At 45.1% G+C, this 18,523-nt stretch overlaps 1 protein-coding gene across 1 annotated transcript in view; it reads left to right on the top strand.

Moving 5' to 3' along the window:
- SETD3 (SET domain containing 3) overlaps nt 1-18,523 on the top strand; it is a 55,180-nt gene that overhangs the window by 456 nt on the left and 36,201 nt on the right. Inside the window, exons 2-6 of the mRNA XM_015599748.2 lie at nt 8,221-8,330; nt 10,105-10,197; nt 12,290-12,438; nt 14,383-14,455; nt 14,757-15,013. Coding sequence (XP_015455234.1) covers nt 8,228-8,330; nt 10,105-10,197; nt 12,290-12,438; nt 14,383-14,455; nt 14,757-15,013 — 675 coding nt within the window. The 5' untranslated portion in view covers nt 8,221-8,227. The remainder of the gene's footprint in view (nt 1-8,220; nt 8,331-10,104; nt 10,198-12,289; nt 12,439-14,382; nt 14,456-14,756; nt 15,014-18,523) is intronic.

The raw sequence follows: 18,523 nt of genomic DNA, 5'->3' as shown, positions 1-18,523 counted from the left end.
GCGCCCGGCCCGCGGGGCAGACTCGCGCCGTTGTTCCCGAACGCTGCGACGTCGCCCCCCGCCCTGGCCGGCGTCCCTCGGCCGAGGTCTGGCACGCGCCACCCCGGCCGCTGCGGGCCAGGGGTGTGAGGGGCGGTGTGCGCCCTGGGGCCCGGAGAAGAGGTCTGGGTGCTGGGGGCCCGGGGAGATCGGGGAGCACCGCTTGGCCTTTGACCTCCGGCCCTGCCGGGGCGGGGGCGCGCTCGTCGCTGCCCCGCGTCCCCTCCTGGCGCCCAGCGCTCGGGTCCCCGCTCCTGAGGTGGCAGCAGGTGCAGGGAGCGCCTGGTCCCTCGTCGTCCGCCGGGTGGGGCCCGGTCCCCTTTCCCTGGCGCTCGTCGGCTCGGCTCTGCATGCGGCCAGCTCGCGCTCTCGCTTCCTTCCTTCTTCCCATCGTCACCCCGCTGCTTGGGTGAAGGCTGTGTGGCTTTTATTTTACTCCTCCAAATCTCATGTGCCCGCCGGGGTGCCCGGTGTCTAGCCTCTGCTTTTCTTACTTTCCAGTTATAAAAACAGTCGTTGAAAATAGGTCATTTTTCTTCCCGCGCGCCCTGGCCACCTTCCACACGCTCTGTGCCCTACTAGGGAGAAGAATTCAGTGCTTTGGAGTTTGTCATTCCGACATTAAACTCTTCCTCCTCGTGGCTCCAGCCTGGCGATGCAGCTCTGCCTCTCCGGTTGCCACTCTCGGGAAAAGGAGGCGATTAGTGTCGGGTGCCACTTGCCGCGGGGGGCCTCACCCCTGCCGTGTTTTGACACATTTAGGATCTCTTGAAGGGTATTATTTTGCTTTTCCAAATGAAGATGGAAGTTTCAAAAGCAAAAATACTTTTAAAGTATGTTTACAGGTTAATTTTTTAAGAACCTCTAAAGAGTTAACCTTTTAGCAATGGACTTGACTGTAGCTTGGTTGTAGTGGTGCTTATACAGCTATATCTATATATACCTTTGTCAAACTCGGAACTGGACACTGAAAGTGTGAATTTTATCGAATGTAAATGATACCTCTCCCTCCCCCATTTTTCTTCTCAAAAGTGACCCCACTGGTATTTCAGAACTGTACTAATCAGTAATAATCTTGTAGAGGTTTTACTTACTATTTTAAGTGAATGCATTTAACTCAAGAATATAGCAAAATAAAAGCAGCTTTCCTCTCCACGGTTAATACTTGGCAAGGCTTGCTTGAGCCATAATGTATTGTGTCTGTACAGGCTACATGCATGCAGTCCTGCCTTACCAAATTAGTCCCGGGGGCTGCTGTGATTGATATTTTGGTAAAGTTCCAGCAGTTTAAGGAGTTTTTCTCTGGCCCAAGAAAGTAGTTTGCAAAGCTGAGTTCTCAAACGGCTACAGAGCGACCTCTTTATTGGGACTCCAGACAAGCTTGGTTTTTAGCCCTCTGCTACCCCTTCCTTTCCACTCTCCTTTCTCTCTGGTATTCAAAATTGTAAGTTAACATCTGAACTGAAACTCCAGTCTGAACAAGTAAAATGGTTGCTGCTTCTCATCTCTTCTCCAGCATGCTAACTAACATCTTTCAGTGCTTTTTTTCCTGGAATAGGAATGATGTTGGACTTGAGGATTGAAACATTTATGCCTCCGTGTGATGTAGAAATGAAAGTTTTGTTTAATTCTGTCAGTAGAAGTGCATTAAGATTGTCAATAAGGAAGGAACACTTATTGAGCTTCTCTTCCTTGTAAATATTTAGATCGCTTTTTAAATGATAATTAAACCTTTGCTTTAGAGCCTGCTGGAAAATGAGAAGACTGTGAAGGTCATTGGCAAGTTTTTTCCATTCTAAAGTTAAGCTGTTTTTGTTTTGAAAGCTCTGATAACCGGTCACAACAGCCTCCTTAAAGCTTGATGCTCTCACATCTAGAAGAGAAGATGACAGCTAGAGGAAAGTATCAGTATTGGCGTGACAGAGTCTTGCTTACAGTAAATATTTAGTAGATAATTATTGAGTTAAATGAAAACCAGGTAGATAGTTTGTGCTGTGTGGAATTTTAATGAAAATATGGGTGAAAATCTTATCTCCCAGCTCAGGGTTACTCTATTTTTTTTTTTTTACTAGATGCCAGTTTAGTTTGAGGCTTTCCACGTCTCTTAACATGTTTGAATTACATACTCTCCTTTTTTGTTATCACTAATCTGAAGTAGCTTTTAGAAATGTAACTAATAATAGTGTGTCTTTTTTTGTGTAGTTTGATGATAATCTTTCACTGGGAGGGTTTTTATCTTTAGAAACTGGTTTGTCTGTCCCTGGCTGCTGTGCACCATGCTTCTGTTGGGGGTGGGTAGGAATAGTTTCAAGTGTTTCCTCTCCTTGTACCTAAATCCTGGGAGTGGAGCCTAGATTTTGTCGATCCCCGACCCCCCTCCCCCGCAGAGGAATAGCAGTCATTTATTACTATGGCATTAAACATTTTTACCGGAAGAGAGTATATCTTGTGTTATTTTAGAAGTTGCTTGTGACCAGTTATTTGTTTTCTCAGTTAGCTAGCATTCTGTTTGGGCCAATATTTTGATTTGCTGTGCATCCTTTTTCTCTTGCTGTAGTCATAGAACTGTATATCTTGGATATCCGTTTGTTCTACATCACATTGAGCCAGTTACAAGTATTAGACTAAGGATTCCTTGCTTTAAAAATTTTCTAGTTTTCACTTTTGTTGCATTTACAGGTGTATTGTGCTTGGCAAAATGGACTTCTGTACATGGATTTCCTTTTATCGTCTCATTTTCCTATTTGTAAAATTGGAGATGTTAAATATTTTCATCTGCAAATATAATTAATTTACATGTTTATTCTCAAAGTAAAAATAACTATAACAATATTAATACACAAAATATATTTTCTATTACAAAGTAGTCAAGACTTATATTTAACTTAGTACTCTGAAGGAAAAAAAGCTTAATTAGCACAGTTGGCAAGTTAGGAGTTCTGCTTTTTCTTGTTTAATTCACCCAGTAACTCAAGCCGGAGATTAGCTGTGCAGACTCCATTTCCAGGTGGGGCGTTTCCTCCACATTTTGGAACTAAACAGATTATAAAACAAGAGATACAAACACAGGTAGTGACAAATTTTCAACTGAAATAAGTTCGAATGGAAGAATGATTCCAAACGATTATAAAACTTAAACACCAAAGTTAAGACTTTGAAATTCTCTTACTCAAGTCTTTTCCAAGTAGAAGTTAATAATAATCGAGATAAGTCCAAACACTCTTGGCTGACAGTGAAAGACTAGTCCAACTCTGAAGTTTAGATTTGAGAGGGATCTGACTGATACTGTTTACCAAGCCAAAGTAAAATTTTAATCTTTCACATGCCCAGGCTCAGTCATGGGAATACAGAGGGAGGGCAGGAGAGGGTCGAGGGCCAAAGCAGGAAGAAATGCTTTCATTGTTTTTTTAGAAGGTCTAAATAATTGTCTAGAGTATGTAGATAATCGGGTGTCTACATAGAACGCTTAATAAATATGCAATATTTTAGGTTTATTACCTACTTATAGTCCTGTGTTTCACTGTTCACTTTTTTTAGGATATGATTCATTAGAACAAAACAAAAATTCTGTGACGGCGTGGTTTTAAGGTTTCAATCAGTAAATAGGTGCGACTTCGATACCAGTAGTTTTCTATTAAGCACAGTTAAGAAAAAGTAAGGATAGGTGTTGAAAAATACTCATTCGGGTTGCTTTTACCATAACATTTATTTATGACTAATGAAGTTTTTCACTTGTTGATTATAATGTTTTAGTATTGCTACAGATCATGGTCACATAAGTGGTTTCTGCAGTTTTTCTATCCATGACAGGAGTGTGGCCACATTGCAAAGGTGAATGTGGACTATGCGGGATTGGGCGGCAGCTCATTTGGAAGTTTTGATCATGTCCCACGTTTAAGCTGAGGCCATTCCACAGTGCGTTTTGGACAAGGCCAGCAAAAGGGCTCTATACTTTTAGAGGCCAAAGAAATATAACCTTCAGATTGTATGTTTCATGACTGCAAGAGAATACTGTTACTGTGAACTTCAGAGTTGACAGTCACCCTTCAGAGCCTTTGTAAGTGGGTTGGTTTTGAGCTGAATCCATGAAACACGATTATCAGTAAAGTTTGCCATCAGGTGTGCCAGTGACGCTCTGCCACCGACTTGAGTCTATCATCTTGCTTAAAATTAACTTCTCTAAACTTCAGCTTTCTCGTCTGTGAAGCGGGCATATTCTCTATTATAATCATCTCTTATGTGAAATGCTTACCTCAGTTCCTGGTATAGTAAATGCCCAAATGATGCAGTTATGAAGACAGTCATGTTGGGGACCTGCCATAGGACACTATGTGGCAGGGATGACACAGTTTCAATAGCCTAGAAATAGCGTGACGGTTAGCATGAATAACTGTCTAGGTTCAGGAGCTCAGTTGTTGAACGTGGCTCATCTGTCTTGCTGGAGATTAGTGTATGTAGCAGAAGGTTTTAGTTGCTGCCATCTTATCCTAAAGGCTGTGGCATCACACCTCACTCATCTTTGCACTTAAGATTAGATACTCAAAAACTGCACTGAATTAATGAATGATTTCATTTGCTCACTTGGCTTGTAGAAAAGCTAGGGGAGTCTTAGGTGTATTAGTCAGATCTCCTTGAATCGGGCTCCAGAAGGCGGAAGTCCCACTGAACCGTGCCCTTCGCAGAGCACATCTGAAGGGTTTTGTTGACTTAGGAAAAAAGTTCCCCGAAGTATAATATATCTCAGTGGCTTTGTCCACTTTTGAGAAATGGACAAAGGTCTGGAGAAGAGAAGACTCTGGAGGGCGCAGACTACTGTCTCCAAGAATTCGAAGGGTTGCTTCTCTTTTAAAGGCAGAACTGGTCACATCAGGGAGGATGGTGAGCTCTCAATGTAGCACAGATCTCACGAGGCGGAAGTGAAGGAGCAGCCACCGTGGCCAGGAGTGCTGTGTGTCGGGGACAGAGGAGCACCCTCAGAACGGTTGGTCTGTCCCTGCCTCTGCCACCGAGCAGCAGGGAGCCCCAGGTGGTGCAGTTGTCATCAGGGATGACACGCCCTGCCTGCCTCTCACGGGGTCTTCAGCCTGGCATTTGACGGAGGATCGCAAAGCACTTTGGAAGCCATAACTGCTGCATGACATTAGATGTCGTTACGCTCAAAGTGTGGGGTTGAAGGTCAACACACGTAACCCCAAAGGTCTCTTCCAAACCTGAAATTCCATGATTCTAGAATCTAGAATCCTTAGGAGAGGAATGTGGGTGGTTTCAAGGTAATTTCTTGACAGATTACAGCTGTTCCTTTGCACTTAACGTTTTTCTTTTTTTTTGTTGTTAGAAAGATATAATAGGAAATGATTATTCATGATACTAAATGATTCCTTGCTTTATGAAAGGTTTTTTTGCAACTTCCTTTAAATAGGCTCATTTTAATTTAAGTGTACTTGCAACTTAATTCAATAGCAGTTTAAAATGAAAACTATTATGTATTGAAAAGTCAATCAGAAATAGGTTAAGCATCTCTAAAATCATGGATGGCGTATACTAGTGGAAAAATAGCAAAAAATATTTTAGAAAGCAAGAAACTTTTGTTTTTTAAAAAAAATCTCAAGTTTGTAAATGTATATATCTTATCTATATCTGTCTATATGACAGATCAATTTGTCCTGTATAAAGATTGGAATGTTACTTCCGTGAGATTTATAGGTCTACATTCATCCTCATACTTAAGTAGCTCCTGAGTTGAAGTTAATTCCACCTTCTTGCCTGCCTGCTGCTTTGACTCGTTACTTGGAGTTGTGGCACAGCAGGACCTCTTTAGAGATAGAGATTGGAACCATGGGTGCTAGTTAGCCGCTTAAACTGGTATAAATTAGTATGGCTTGACCCTACCACTAGGCCCTGCTACTGTGCAGAGAGACGACATGTTTCTGATACACTGTATAGTTTCAGTTAACATGCTACCATGCAACGCAAAGACTATATGCCTTATCAGTTCCTGGAGGAGAGAAAACATTGCACTGTTAAATGCTTTAAAATTTGGGAGTACTTTCATTTTCCTAAGCCATCATCCTATAATTTGTTTTAATTCAGAATGTAGTAATCTGATTCTAATAGCCTGCAAAGTATTTTAGTGAGATTCTTTTCTTCCTATACAAAGATTAGGCAGGCTCTCCACTCCCTTTAAGTACGTTTTCCAGCTGGGTGCCTGAGGCAGGAGGAAGCCTTTGGGCCATTCTCTCCTTCAGTCGATCCAGCTGTAAAAGTTGGATACATTGAAAAACAGATGCTGGGTCTGAGCTAAGGTTTCCTGGATAAATTGCTAAATAAGTGTAATCAAAAATGTTTATTCTAGTTGTATTTAGTTGAAAGCAACTGAGGAAAAATACAAATATACATCCTTTCCATTTAGACTTTTTGGAAAAAAAAACAAAAAAAACAACAAAACCCACGCAGCTGAATTTCATCTCAGTCTGTTCAGTATGTGTGAACTATACTCTGTAAAAATGGAGTTGGGCATCCAGCACCCTCCCTCACTGCCACCCCCACCATCAGCCAAGGTCCCTAAATGCACTTTATCTTATTTCTCCTGACCTGTTTCTTCCACTACGGAGATTATATGTAAAAGACTCACTTGACTGGTCAAAAGTTGTTGATTACAAGCTCCATGTACATATTAGCAATTTTAGGTAATAACTGAGTATGCATTTATTTTACTGTCTTCTAAAGCCCATTTTATCTGTCAGGTGGAGAGATTGGTCGCCCCCTGTTTGGTCGCCTTTTGCGTGTCCCCTGCAGCCGCTAGCCCGGTCCCAGTCCGGTCCCAGGCATATGGACTGGGAGAGCCTGTCTTGGCATGTGCCCTTGGGTTTAGAGCCTGCCTGTGTGCCAGACGGAACTCAGGATTTTAGGTTGGAAGCCGTGGGTTTGCTACTTGCTGGTTGTGGGCTCTTGACCAAGTCGTACCTGAGTCTGAGCCCCCTGACACAGCTGTTGTCACCACCAGCCTCTAGGTGTGGCAGGGATGCAGGGAGGTGGTGGCAGGACCGCAGTCTGACCAGTGCAGAGCCCCACGCAGATGCTTGGGCCCCTGGTCGTAGTGCCCACGGAGCTTTAAGCCACACTGGGGCTGGCAAGCGCTCTCTTTTCTACAAGAAATGGACTTATTACTGCCTTGTTGCTTTCTAACACCAAAAACAGGGCTGCTAAGAGGGAGAAAGTGTTTTGGAGTGCCTCGCCAAAGTCATTTAGCACCTAACACAAAGGAAGTCTGGCCACCAGGGCTGAAGGAAGAGGCCAGGCCAGCCCACCACCAAGAGTGCATTTCTACAGTTCTTCCTGCCAAGCCGTGCTCACTCGAAGTGGGATTAAAGCCTTTCTTTCCAGACTTACTGCTAGTTTTAGTTACTTTCAGGTCAAGTTCAGTGGCCCGCCACATAGATGCTCTCAGTAGATAAGGAGGGGGGTGCCTGGGATGCAGAGAAGAGCCATTGGTGCATCCTGTGTCCCACAATCTCATCTGCTTGCGGAATGTTCTGGTCATTTCTTATATGTTAGAGCAGATGGGACTTGTGGGCAGTCGAAGTACTAGATAGGGGGCACGGGGAGACCTCTTTCAAGACTGTGGTCTGCTATTAGCTTCTGTGACACCTGGGCAAGGCACTTCGCATTTTCCATGGAACAAAATGAAGGCGTTAGATTAGCTCTCTCTGAAGTATGAACTCTGAAATGTCTAGAGAATTCTTTTAAAGCAAAGCACGGAGAGAATACAGGTATATTGGTTTTTGTGCCCAGATGATTCATAGCTTATGATACACATATGGATATGTAATTTCTATCTCTGTAGTGTCATGGAATAAACATGTTAGTATACACAATAAAATCTACGTAATTCGAAAAAAAATTCTAGAGGAAAATTTGCTTCTACTATAGTTCTGGTAGGTGAAAAGGAACAAACATTTCCCAAAGACTACAAAGCAGATTTTTGTTTGTTTGAGAGCCTCTAAATACTGATATTTGCTACACATTTTTTTTTTTTTTCTGGGTGGAAACTTCAGGCTGTGGCACACGGGAAGGAAGATCTTAGCATCTGAAGGCTAAGCCACTGTGGTGCCCCATCTTATTACTTGATTTTGTTCTCCGGAAATGTAATGTTTTCTCTTTGTCTTTTTTTTCTCTTTGTAGTCAGAAAATGGGTAAGAAGAGTCGAGTAAAAACGCAAAAATCGGGCACTGGAGCTACCGCTAGCGTGTCACCAAAGGAAACCTTGAACCTGACCAGCGAGCTGTTGCAGAGTAAGTTCCGCTCTCCCGCAGGCTCGGTGCTGCGTGGGAGGGTCGCGGGTGGGGCTAAGCGTGATGTCGGCCGTGTGACCTGGGCAAGTTCCTGAACCCCGTTAGCCTGCAGCCTCCTCACCTGTGGCGTGGAGCTGCTGCTCCCTTTTGGCATCATGTAACTATTCACGATGCCTGGGGGGCGTGCCGAATGTAAAGCTTCGGTGGCACAGGCGCCCGGATCGTGGGCCCTGGTGGGCAGAGACAGTCTCGACTGCTTGTTACCAGCGTGGCCTCGGACAGGCTACTAAGCCCGCTGAGTCTCAGCGTTCACATCAGTGGATAAGGCCGTCGGGCAGTGTAATGAGGGCCCCGGGAGCTGTGGCATGTGAAGGGTGTTAGGGTTGTCAGCCCGCGGTGCGCACGGCAGGCCTCTGGCGGGGGTGGTGGTGGGGTCTTCGGAACGGTCCCTTGGAACTGCCCCTCACGCTGTCGCTTCACCTTTACTGTCAGCGATTCAGTCCTCATTTTCCAGTTTTCACAGGCCGAAGCGAGGGCTCTTGGTACAAGGAAATTAAATATCTTGCTTTAGGAAATTAGTATAAACTGGTAACTTTTTTTTAACTTGTCAGTTTTAATTGGTGCTATGTATGTTTCAGATTTAGCTGTGGTCACTCTGTCCACTAACTGCATTTGTCTCATTTTCTTTGCCCCTTTCGTTCAGATTATGTGACAGGCTAAACCCGAAATAAAAATGTAGCTTTCTGTCCCTGACAGAAGCAGGCATCAGCCAAGTCTGGGTCCGGTCCCTCCCTGAGTGCCTGGCCCCATGAGCCCTGTGTCCTCCTCCTGCAGGGACAGTGTAGATCCCCCACAGAGCACTGACGTACTGGCCACTTAACACCTGTCTCCCCCACTGGACTGCGCAGCGTGAGGACAGGCCCTACCTTCTTGTTTTCTAGGGCCTCGGTCAGTATTTGTTGGAGAAAGAGCGAAGTAAGGACTGGCCAACCTTGATGGTTATGGGTGAACAGATACCTGGTTCTTAGTCATTTCCCACATATGCTGCTTTTTGGAGAGTGAAGGGGGCCAAGAGGTTTAGCAGGAGCATGAGGAAGGCTCTCTCTTTAAACCCATACAGTTGTTTGAAAAGGCAAGAGCCACTGGAGGCTGGGCGCCCAGCGCACCACCACCTTCCAGAACCGGCCTCGGCTGCCGGTCCTTCAGTTCTGGCCCTACAGTAACATCTCAGCTTCTTTTTTAGCAATGACTGCGCTGTCTCTTTTTGCGACTCCCCCAGAGTGCTTAATATAGTGCCTTACACATGAATGTGAAATGTTTGTTGACTGATTGTCCTTATGTCCAATTCAGTGGTTCCCTTGGAGAGCCACCGTAATGGGGTTTAACTAGAAAGCAGTGTTGACTGTCAGTATTGCCTTCTCGAAAAGTTCTCAGGGAGATGCTCTGCATTTTAGCATAGCTTTTTAGGTTTTCCTGTTTACAAGTATATTCTGAGGAGAATGATCATCAGCAAGAGGAAGGTAGATGTAAGCTAGGTGCTCACACATGGGTACGGGAGTCACGGTTGAATAAGTGGCATTTGAATGGTTTCAGAGGGTTTACATTCTTTGAAAAGTACACTCAACTTCTCGTGTTTGTCATCATGGCTGTAGTACCTTCGTCCTTCAAAAAGAAGCAAACAGCAACAATAGAACCCAAATCCTCTCTCTCTTCCGAAGACTAGCAGGTGAGTTTGAAAGAAAGATGCTTGAGCACCATGACCTTTGTGTTGCAGAATGCAGTAGTCCTGCACCGGGCCCGGGCAAAGAGTGGGAAGAGTACGTGCAGATCCGGTCCCTAGTCGAGAAAATACGGAAAAAACAGAAAGGTAAAGTTTCTAGAATGATAGTCATATTTTGAGAAGAGCTCGCAGAGACTCGGCATAGGTCTGATGGCGAGGCTGCTGTGGAAGGGGCTGCAGCCGAGGCAGGGGGCGGGAGGACTGCCCCCAGAGCACTCAGGCCGCCCGTTGCCGAGGCGCTGTCGCCTGCCTCGGGAGGGGAGAAAATGGTGAGTTTTACGGGAGAAAATGCTTGTTTCTGGGGGCTGACATGTATTTTTATCTCACGCACTGTATATGTAAATCTGTTTTTCCATACTGTGTTTCCTTTAGGGTTTGAGGTCAGTCCATAATGCTGTGTGTAGTCAGCACACAAGTATATACTGATCAGTGAATGCATTATCAAGATTTACAATCAACTCAAACACATTTTGTTTAAATAAGAGCTGTGGTCCCGCGTCCCAAACTGCGTTTTCGCAGGGTGTACTAAGTGGGCATCAGAACGATTCTCAGCCAGGCTGGCCATGGGGCTACGTGTCCGTGGAAAAAGCCTATTCAACATACCTACTGTTTTTGTTCTGTAAAGCACAGAGGGTAAAGGTTGGTGTCCAGGCCCACGTGGACAGTGGGAAGAGGAGACGTAATAAGGAGCCTGCGTTTAAAAGGATGAGGAAAACCTTCCCAGACTCCCAGTGTATTGATTGTTGGGAAAGCGAGTCTGAGGGTGTGTTTTTATCTGCTCTCTGAAGTGGTAGATTTATTGCTTTCCCATAAACACCTACAGACATGCAACCTTTGGGTTAGATGTCCCCAGATGGTGACAGGCTCCATGATGATGTGCTTGTTTGCACTAAACGTAGACCGTGCTAGTCTTGGCTCACCAAAGACGTGGCTGAGGGGCGTTCGCATCCCCTGAGTAGAGACGCTACAGCCGAGCCGTGGCTGGAGGACTCACTCGTTCTCAGCGAGCGAGGAGTGAGTTCGGTCTTAGACTGTCCCCGACGAAACCCCGAAACCTGTTCTCCTCATTTAGCAGGTGCCTTTGCACACCTGGTGTTAGGCACAACACCCTCTCCCGGGATCCCACTTCACACATCTGGTTGACTGTTAATTATATGGTGGTGACATGGCCCCAGGCCCCTGGGCTGGCTTCCACTCCCGGTCCTCATGTTAATGAAGTTCCTGTTTCTCTGCCTTTATTCATCCAAAAAAAGAGAGATTTTTTCTGCACGTGACTTTCCATCATTTTGAATATTTCAAACATTCCAAAAAGTCCAGAAAATAATAGAACAACACCTAAGAATCTGCTGCCCGAACTGAATACATGGCGAGGTCTCATCCGTCCGCGTTCTCCTTTCCGTTGTTCCCACCTGCTGGTCTGATCCCTTCCCTTCCCCTCACCGTCTGTTTTATTTTGTGTTTGATTTTAAGAAATAAACGTTTCAGACGAAGCCGAGGCCCCGTGCTTTCTCTCCCCCGCCTCCCCTCCCTCTCGGGGGTGGCGGTTTGTCTTCACTGTGACTGTTTTTCCACCTCACGTATAACCCCATAGAAAGTATACGGTAGTTATTTTTAAAATTTCCATAGGTGGTGTCAAACTACTTGTTTTTTAAAACACCTGTTATGTTTTGAGTTTTACTTCCACTGACACGGGCGGGCCATCGTCACAGCTCTCCAGCTTTGTGCCCTTAGGGCCGGAGCTCGCCCTCGCACATGGTGTCTGGCACACGTGTGAGCTACTGATTTTCGTTTTCATGGGAATTTCGCTAAAGCACATGTGCGTGTGAGAGATGGCATGTCGGCCTTCCAGGGCAGCTGATCTGCGAATTTGCGGTGGTCGCCAAGGCTTTTCCTGTCCCCACCATGTCACCTAACAGAGCCTGGCCGTCAGTGTTCATGTCACCTGGGCCCAGTAAACATACCTTTGTAACCCACAGGGAGTTTAGGCTTTCACTTTGCCTATCTGTCTCTAGTTAAGATATGTACTGTGACTGTCTGGTGATTAGTTTTGATTTTTTCAGTGTTGAGTGTTGTTGCTATTTCCTGTGTTAGTTACCGACTGTTTTTTTTTTCTGAGAGTGGTGTGAATGATCTTTGTCCTAAAGGTAGCTCTTATTTTCTAAAACGTGGATTGATACAGGCCTGTCTGTTACTTTTGATGGAAAAAGAGAAGATTACTTTCCTGATCTAATGAAATGGGCCTCTGAAAATGGAGCTTCTGTCGAGGGTTTTGAGATGGTCGACTTCAAAGAAGAGGGCTTTGGTCTGAGAGCAACGAGAGATATCAAGGTGAGTTTGTTCACAAACTGTCAGTCTGGGGGGGGTCTAAGTGCATCTGGATTGTGGTGTCGCATCGAGGGCACAGGACGTGGAGGCAGAAGCCTGGGGCTTGTTCTGAGCCTGCGGACAGGTGGGCAGCGTGCAGCCAATGCTCCCTCTCCTGCCGCAGCAGCCACCTAGCTGGTGCTGGGCTCCGGGCAGCCCCTTCCAGCTCGTCCTCCTTGGGAGCCGTGCGCATAACGAGTGGCGAGGGCCAGTCAGTTCACATTTCTGGGCCTCTGTTAGGGGACCAGAGGACATGCCTCACAGGATTCCAAGATTGAAACACAGAAGGAAGTGGGCGCGGGCGGTTTGTGTGCGGAGCACGAGGGGCCCTGCGGCGGGTCGGACGTGGTTTGGGCTGGAGCCCGGACAGCATTGAGCGTGTTTCCCAGTGCTCCCGACGGATAGCTCAGGGTTGGCGATACCACTTACCGAAACGGCAAACCAGAGCTGATAGGAAAAGAGAAGATACACCTCTGCTGGTGGACAGATGCTTTTCCTCCGCCCTTGATCCTTCCTTCTCGATGGAGGGAGCAGCAGCCTCTCTCTGCCTCTCCGAGAGAGAGGGGGAACTCAGTGTGTTTGACGATTTTGGGAGAAGGACCTGGGGTCGGCCCTTTTCTCGGTGGGAGCTGGCTGCCCCTCACATGCATCGCGCTGTGCTCTCGCCACCCTCTAAGTTTTCCAGGCGCTGGCCACTCGCGGGGAGGCCTGCGGGGCTCCAGCTCTGCCTGTAATGAGGTGGGAGAGTCTGTCTAATTCTGGGATTCTGTAGGTGATATTTTGGGTGACCATCTGTTGTAGTCTTGTGTCTCAGTTCAGAACTTGAGTGGAAGAAATGGGTGTAATTTACAAGGCCCCCTCAAGCCTCCAGCAACGTTTCTGGCCAGGCTGTAGTTACACTCATAAACCGTATACCGGTTTATTAGTTACCTGTTAAACATCTAGTATGTCAACGGTACCTTACTTGCTATTATACCAGGCTTCAAAAAAAACCAGAGTCTCTTCCTTCATGATGCTTATAATCTATAATAAGGGATAAGACACACATAGAAATAATTCAAATAGTAGATAGACATTGGTAAAAGTCAAGAGTAAATAAGATGTCACACATTATTCTCTTGCATCGTTAGTGTGGATGCTGCCCAAAGTATCCTAGCCATGGTTTGTATTCACTGTGCGTGGATTTTTTTAAGCTTTACTGAGGTATAACTGATATGTAAAAAGTTGCGTGTATTTAAGGTATACATTTTGATGAGTTTAAACACATGCAAACACCCACGATACCACCACCACAATCAAGGTACTGTAAGCAGCATAAATACACGTATAGAACATACTGAGAAAATCATTTCATGTTGCCAGAATGTGAGATAATAAATACTTTCGGGAAAAAATTAGTAAACCATAATCTATCTTATGGGCTTGCGCTTTTCTAGTAACTTGTTTTTAAAGACAAGCGTGTGAGGAAGGAATGTCACTCTATCTTCAAACAGTAGTGGGAGCAGTTCACGTGGACAGTAGGGTTTTTGTTGAAGGTGGAAATTTTGTTTTGTGTTCAGAACTTAAAAATATCAGTATAGCAGAGCTTAAAATCATCACCTTTGGGCTTTACCCCAAGTTGTTATATTTGCTTCAAATTAAAGTTGAAAGTCCCTTTTCTGATTTGTCTCCTCAGTATATATTTTATAGTTTTTCTACTGGAAACAGGATTTCAGCCAGCTTCCACTCATTTATCCACACCGTAAATGCTCACGTTTAGAGCACATCTGGTAATTAGAGATGAGGTGCTGATCTGCGGCCTCCAGTTGTGTTTCCTGCGAGGGGGGACTTCTGGCCATAGACATGGTTGGAATGAAGAATGTAATGAGTTTTGATGATTCTACTGTTTTCTTGTATTTTTCCTCCTAGGCAGAAGAGTTATTTTTATGGGTTCCACGGAAATTACTGATGACTGTTGAATCTGCTAAAAATTCAGTTTTGGGTGAGAATAACTTCTGACTGTTCAAAGCAAAGCGAAAATGGTGGAAATACATAAAATTTCATTTTGTGGCACTGAGGACCATATTTGGTTCTTTCTCAGCCAGCGAAATATCCCCCTAAATCCACATTCAGTGTTTTCCATGCTTGCAATCCGACCTAGTAGAAAACTGTCAAAACAAAGATGCACGTTATTTTCAGTGTTACAAGAATTTTTAATAATTTCCATAACTTTAATATGTGTATTTCGAGTACACGTTAAAGAGGTTTGTGGAACTTACGCTGTTAACTTCTGGGTTACTCAGGGCCCTTGTATTCTCAAGATCGAATTCTTCAGGCCATGGGAAATATCACGCTGGCCTTTCATCTGCTGTGTGAGCGTGCCGACCCGAACTCTTTCTGGCAGCCCTACATTCAGACACTCCCCAGCGAGTACGACACTCCCCTCTACTTTGAGGAAGACGAAGTGCGGTACCTGCAGTCCACACAGGCCATCCACGACGTGTTCAGCCAGTATAAGAACACCGCCCGGCAGTACGCCTACTTCTACAAAGTCATCCAGGTGAGTGGCTGGTCTCTCTACCTGTGTAACGGGGCGGGGAAGGAAGGGAAATGGATCGTGCAACTGTTTCACTTGACTTCGTAGCAAGAATGCGTAAACATTTTGCTTTTTACGTTAAAATGTATTTTAGTCCATTGTTTCCATTTTTACAGACATGTCACTGAAATCTGGTTTGAATCTGTCAGACTTCGTCAGGGGCCAGTGTTGATACGAGCAGCACTTGTTCCTAAGTTCTGAAAGCTGCTAAGTTTTTTCGGAAAACAAGATTACAGTGAAAATTTAAAAGCTAGAAAATGTATCTGATACCAAAAAGGGCTCCATGGATAAATTTTCCAGGAAAATGAAGGTCCATATGTGGTTCTTTATGTATTTTAGTAGTAAAATGTTGACAGTTCACTCATTATAATACTGATTTCTTTATGTTTTTCAAAGAATACGGTGCATCATATGGCTTTTAACTAGTTCTAAGTGAAAGTGTCATGTAAAAACCTCTAGAAGGTTGTGAGCGAGGCCTCAGGCCCACACTGATCGATAGGAGGACATCTTCCTCTGAGAATGAGAAGGAATTCGGCTACCTCGGCCGGGCGGTGTGGTGACAGTGGGCTCTGGGGCTGGCCTGCTGGGGTTCGAATCCCCGCAGCCATGCTTGGAGCTGCGTCATCCTGGCCTCTGTGCTTCCGTTCCCGTATCTGTAAAATGGGATGATACAGTACCGGACCCCAGGGTATGTGAGGCCCTCGCTACAGTAGGGCTTGTTAGAAAAATGCTCCATTTACGTTGCCATTTTGTGTTTCGGTCCTTCGGGCCACCACGTTATTGGATTACTTTGTTTTTTATTGTTTTTAGTTGCTTCTCCTCCTGTCCCCACGGTACTTCATGTTAACATATCTTAACCTTTTCTACCAAGATTAAATTCCTCGTGGCCGAGGATAACGAAAAATATTCCTGCAAGACCAGGGACCCAAGCTCGGAATGGCTTCAAAGTCTCATTTTTTTTGTTGCTGTTGTTGGTTTTTGGTCTCGTGTTTTTAAATCTTAAAAATTCATGCAAATGTTTGTTTGCTCTAGTCTTAAAATCAGGTTAAATCATTTCCAGGCCCCTGGTGGTCCTCATGGTGGGGCAAGGGCTTGGGCTTTATGGTCTTTAACGTTTTTTACATTGTGTTTACATTGTATTCTTCTTGAGCTGTTCAGTATACAGTGTGTCCTTTAGATGTTCAATAGATGATAGTATGTAACCAGAAGCCTCAAACCCAATAATTTTGAAAGCATCCAGCAGATCCTCGAATTTTGTTTAATGTTTCACTGTAATGTTGATGAGATGCTATAGGAACTTACTCTAGTTTATATCAATTAGCCTGTGGTAAAATTGGTTTCTGGTAAAATTGGTTTCGTTATACCTCGCTTCCCTTAAAGTCAGGCGGAACCCATCGGGGACAGTAAGTGAGGACTTCCTGGGCTTCATGTTAAGATATAGCACCTGCTGGTGAAACTTCATACTGCAGCCTAACGGTTGAGGAATGTCAGCCCCAAAACTCTAGATGCTAAATTTAGAAACGTGGCTCAGACAGATGCTGAGAAAGGCTTGCGTGGATTGACAGCCCTAAGTGGTGGTAAAATGTCTGTCAGTTTGTGAAAAAGAAACCAGGGAAGAAGAGAGGATTAATGGTTGAAGGCAGTTTAATGGCATTTAAAACTGTTTCAGAATTTTAAACCTATAAAAATAGAGTTCGGCTCCAAGCTGGGCATTTTGCATGGAAACATGTGGCTAGTTTTGTATTAGAAATCAGTGGAAAGTAGGATTTGGCTTAAACCCAACTTTGAAGTAGTGTGATTGTGTGAGAGTGAAGCGCATTATATCAAATTTGACTTAATAAAGATGAATGATAGTCCAAATATTTCTCATCCGTGTCTATGAAAAAGAATTCAATAGATCCTGTGAATAAACTGTTTGTTTCATTGATAAGCCCATCTGATGCACCAGGCACTGCAGTGTGGGGCACCTGCTTGTCCTAAGGTCAAGAGCTCTCTTAGGGACATGCACATGTTCCCGTGTTGTTGAACTTGAATATGATGCTCTTTTAGGTAAATGCAAATGTACAGAGTTTAACAGAATAGAGGCGTGTGTATGAATTTACTATTTATCCATCGCTCTCATAATTTAAGTGATTTGTGCCCCTTTGTGTCTCTTTTGGGTTCATCAGACAATTTGAGAGGCGCAGGGGAATGTAGGTAGATGGAGAAACTCATTCGTGCCTTAACTGTCCTGAATTTATTTCAAGGCACACATCCATTGCAGCAGGCTTCCACGTCGTCTGCCTTACGCTTCAGGCCGGAGTCAAGTTGGCAGTCTTCCTTGAACAGGCAACTTCTCCTGCCTAGCCAGGGCCGTTGTGGCAGATGATGAGAGCAGCCACACTCAAAACGTGCTGAAAACAGGGCCGCCAAGAGAGAGAGGAAGATGTCACCTTTGGTTCTTAGCATCTGTGGCAATTGTGGCTGAATACAAAGAGTCGCTTCTCCCATTTTTCATGTTCTCCTGTGACAGAGCCACACAAGGGTAGCCCCGAGAGATGATTTGCCAGAGATCAGATTGAGCCTACATTTTCCTAACACATCTACATAGAAGTCTGATCATACATAAAGCCTTCAGGAACGAGCATCACCTTAGAGTAAAAACCTCTGGGCATCAGCGTACTTTAAAGATCTCAACACCCTTAAACTCTCAGGCGCTATACGTCAGCGTCCAAGGCCGTTTGTAGCCGTGTGTATAGACGCATGTGCTCGAGCTGCGCTGTCAGGGTGCATTTTGTGACGTCCCCTCCTCTGGTGACAGAGGCTGTATTCTGGTTCCTCTCAGTGTGCGCACAGCTTGCATTCCACGTTGTCCCTTGCAGGTGGCGTGGGGCTCTCTGTGTCAATGTGGGCCCTTCCCTTCCGCCTGGCGGCCTGTGTGAGGTCCTTCTCAGGTAGACCAGCCGCCACCTCCTCCTGGCCTTGGATTTGCTGTCTTCTCTTTGTTTTTAACCCATCGTATCCTCTTGATCATTTATTAATTCAGCAAGTGCGAGGTACCACACTTGGGGACAGAGATGAGGGCCTCTGGGGATGCAGAGATTTTTTTTTAAAGCTTTTTATTTGAAATAATTTTTTAGACTTAAAAAAAAATTGCAAATATGGTACCAAGTTGAAAGCGTGGCCATGACACTGCTCCCTAGATACCATTCTCCTGACCTCATTCCCACTTAAATTTTTCCCTGAAGGCAAATGTGTTCCATATGTGACATTTTTGTTCTCAACCAGCTTCATGGCTGTGTCACATCTACTGACTGAGGGGTGAGGGGTATGAGTGGCTGCAGAAGCGAAGAAGGAAGGGACGGACAGAGGCTGGAGTGGGCTGGAGGCGTTGGGACCCAGCAGTGAGCTGAGATTTATCCCTCGGCTGCGATAGCAGGAACTGAGCAGAGGGTGCGGGGTGAAGGGGAGCAAGGAGGGTTTCTGTTCTCAAGA

Source organism: Pteropus alecto, unplaced genomic scaffold (genome assembly GCF_000325575.1).
Source record: "Pteropus alecto unplaced genomic scaffold, ASM32557v1 scaffold8, whole genome shotgun sequence".
Taxonomy (NCBI): Eukaryota; Metazoa; Chordata; class Mammalia; order Chiroptera; family Pteropodidae; genus Pteropus; species Pteropus alecto.
Note: the sequence above shows the minus strand (reverse complement) of the source record. Positions and strands in the feature narration are given on the sequence as shown.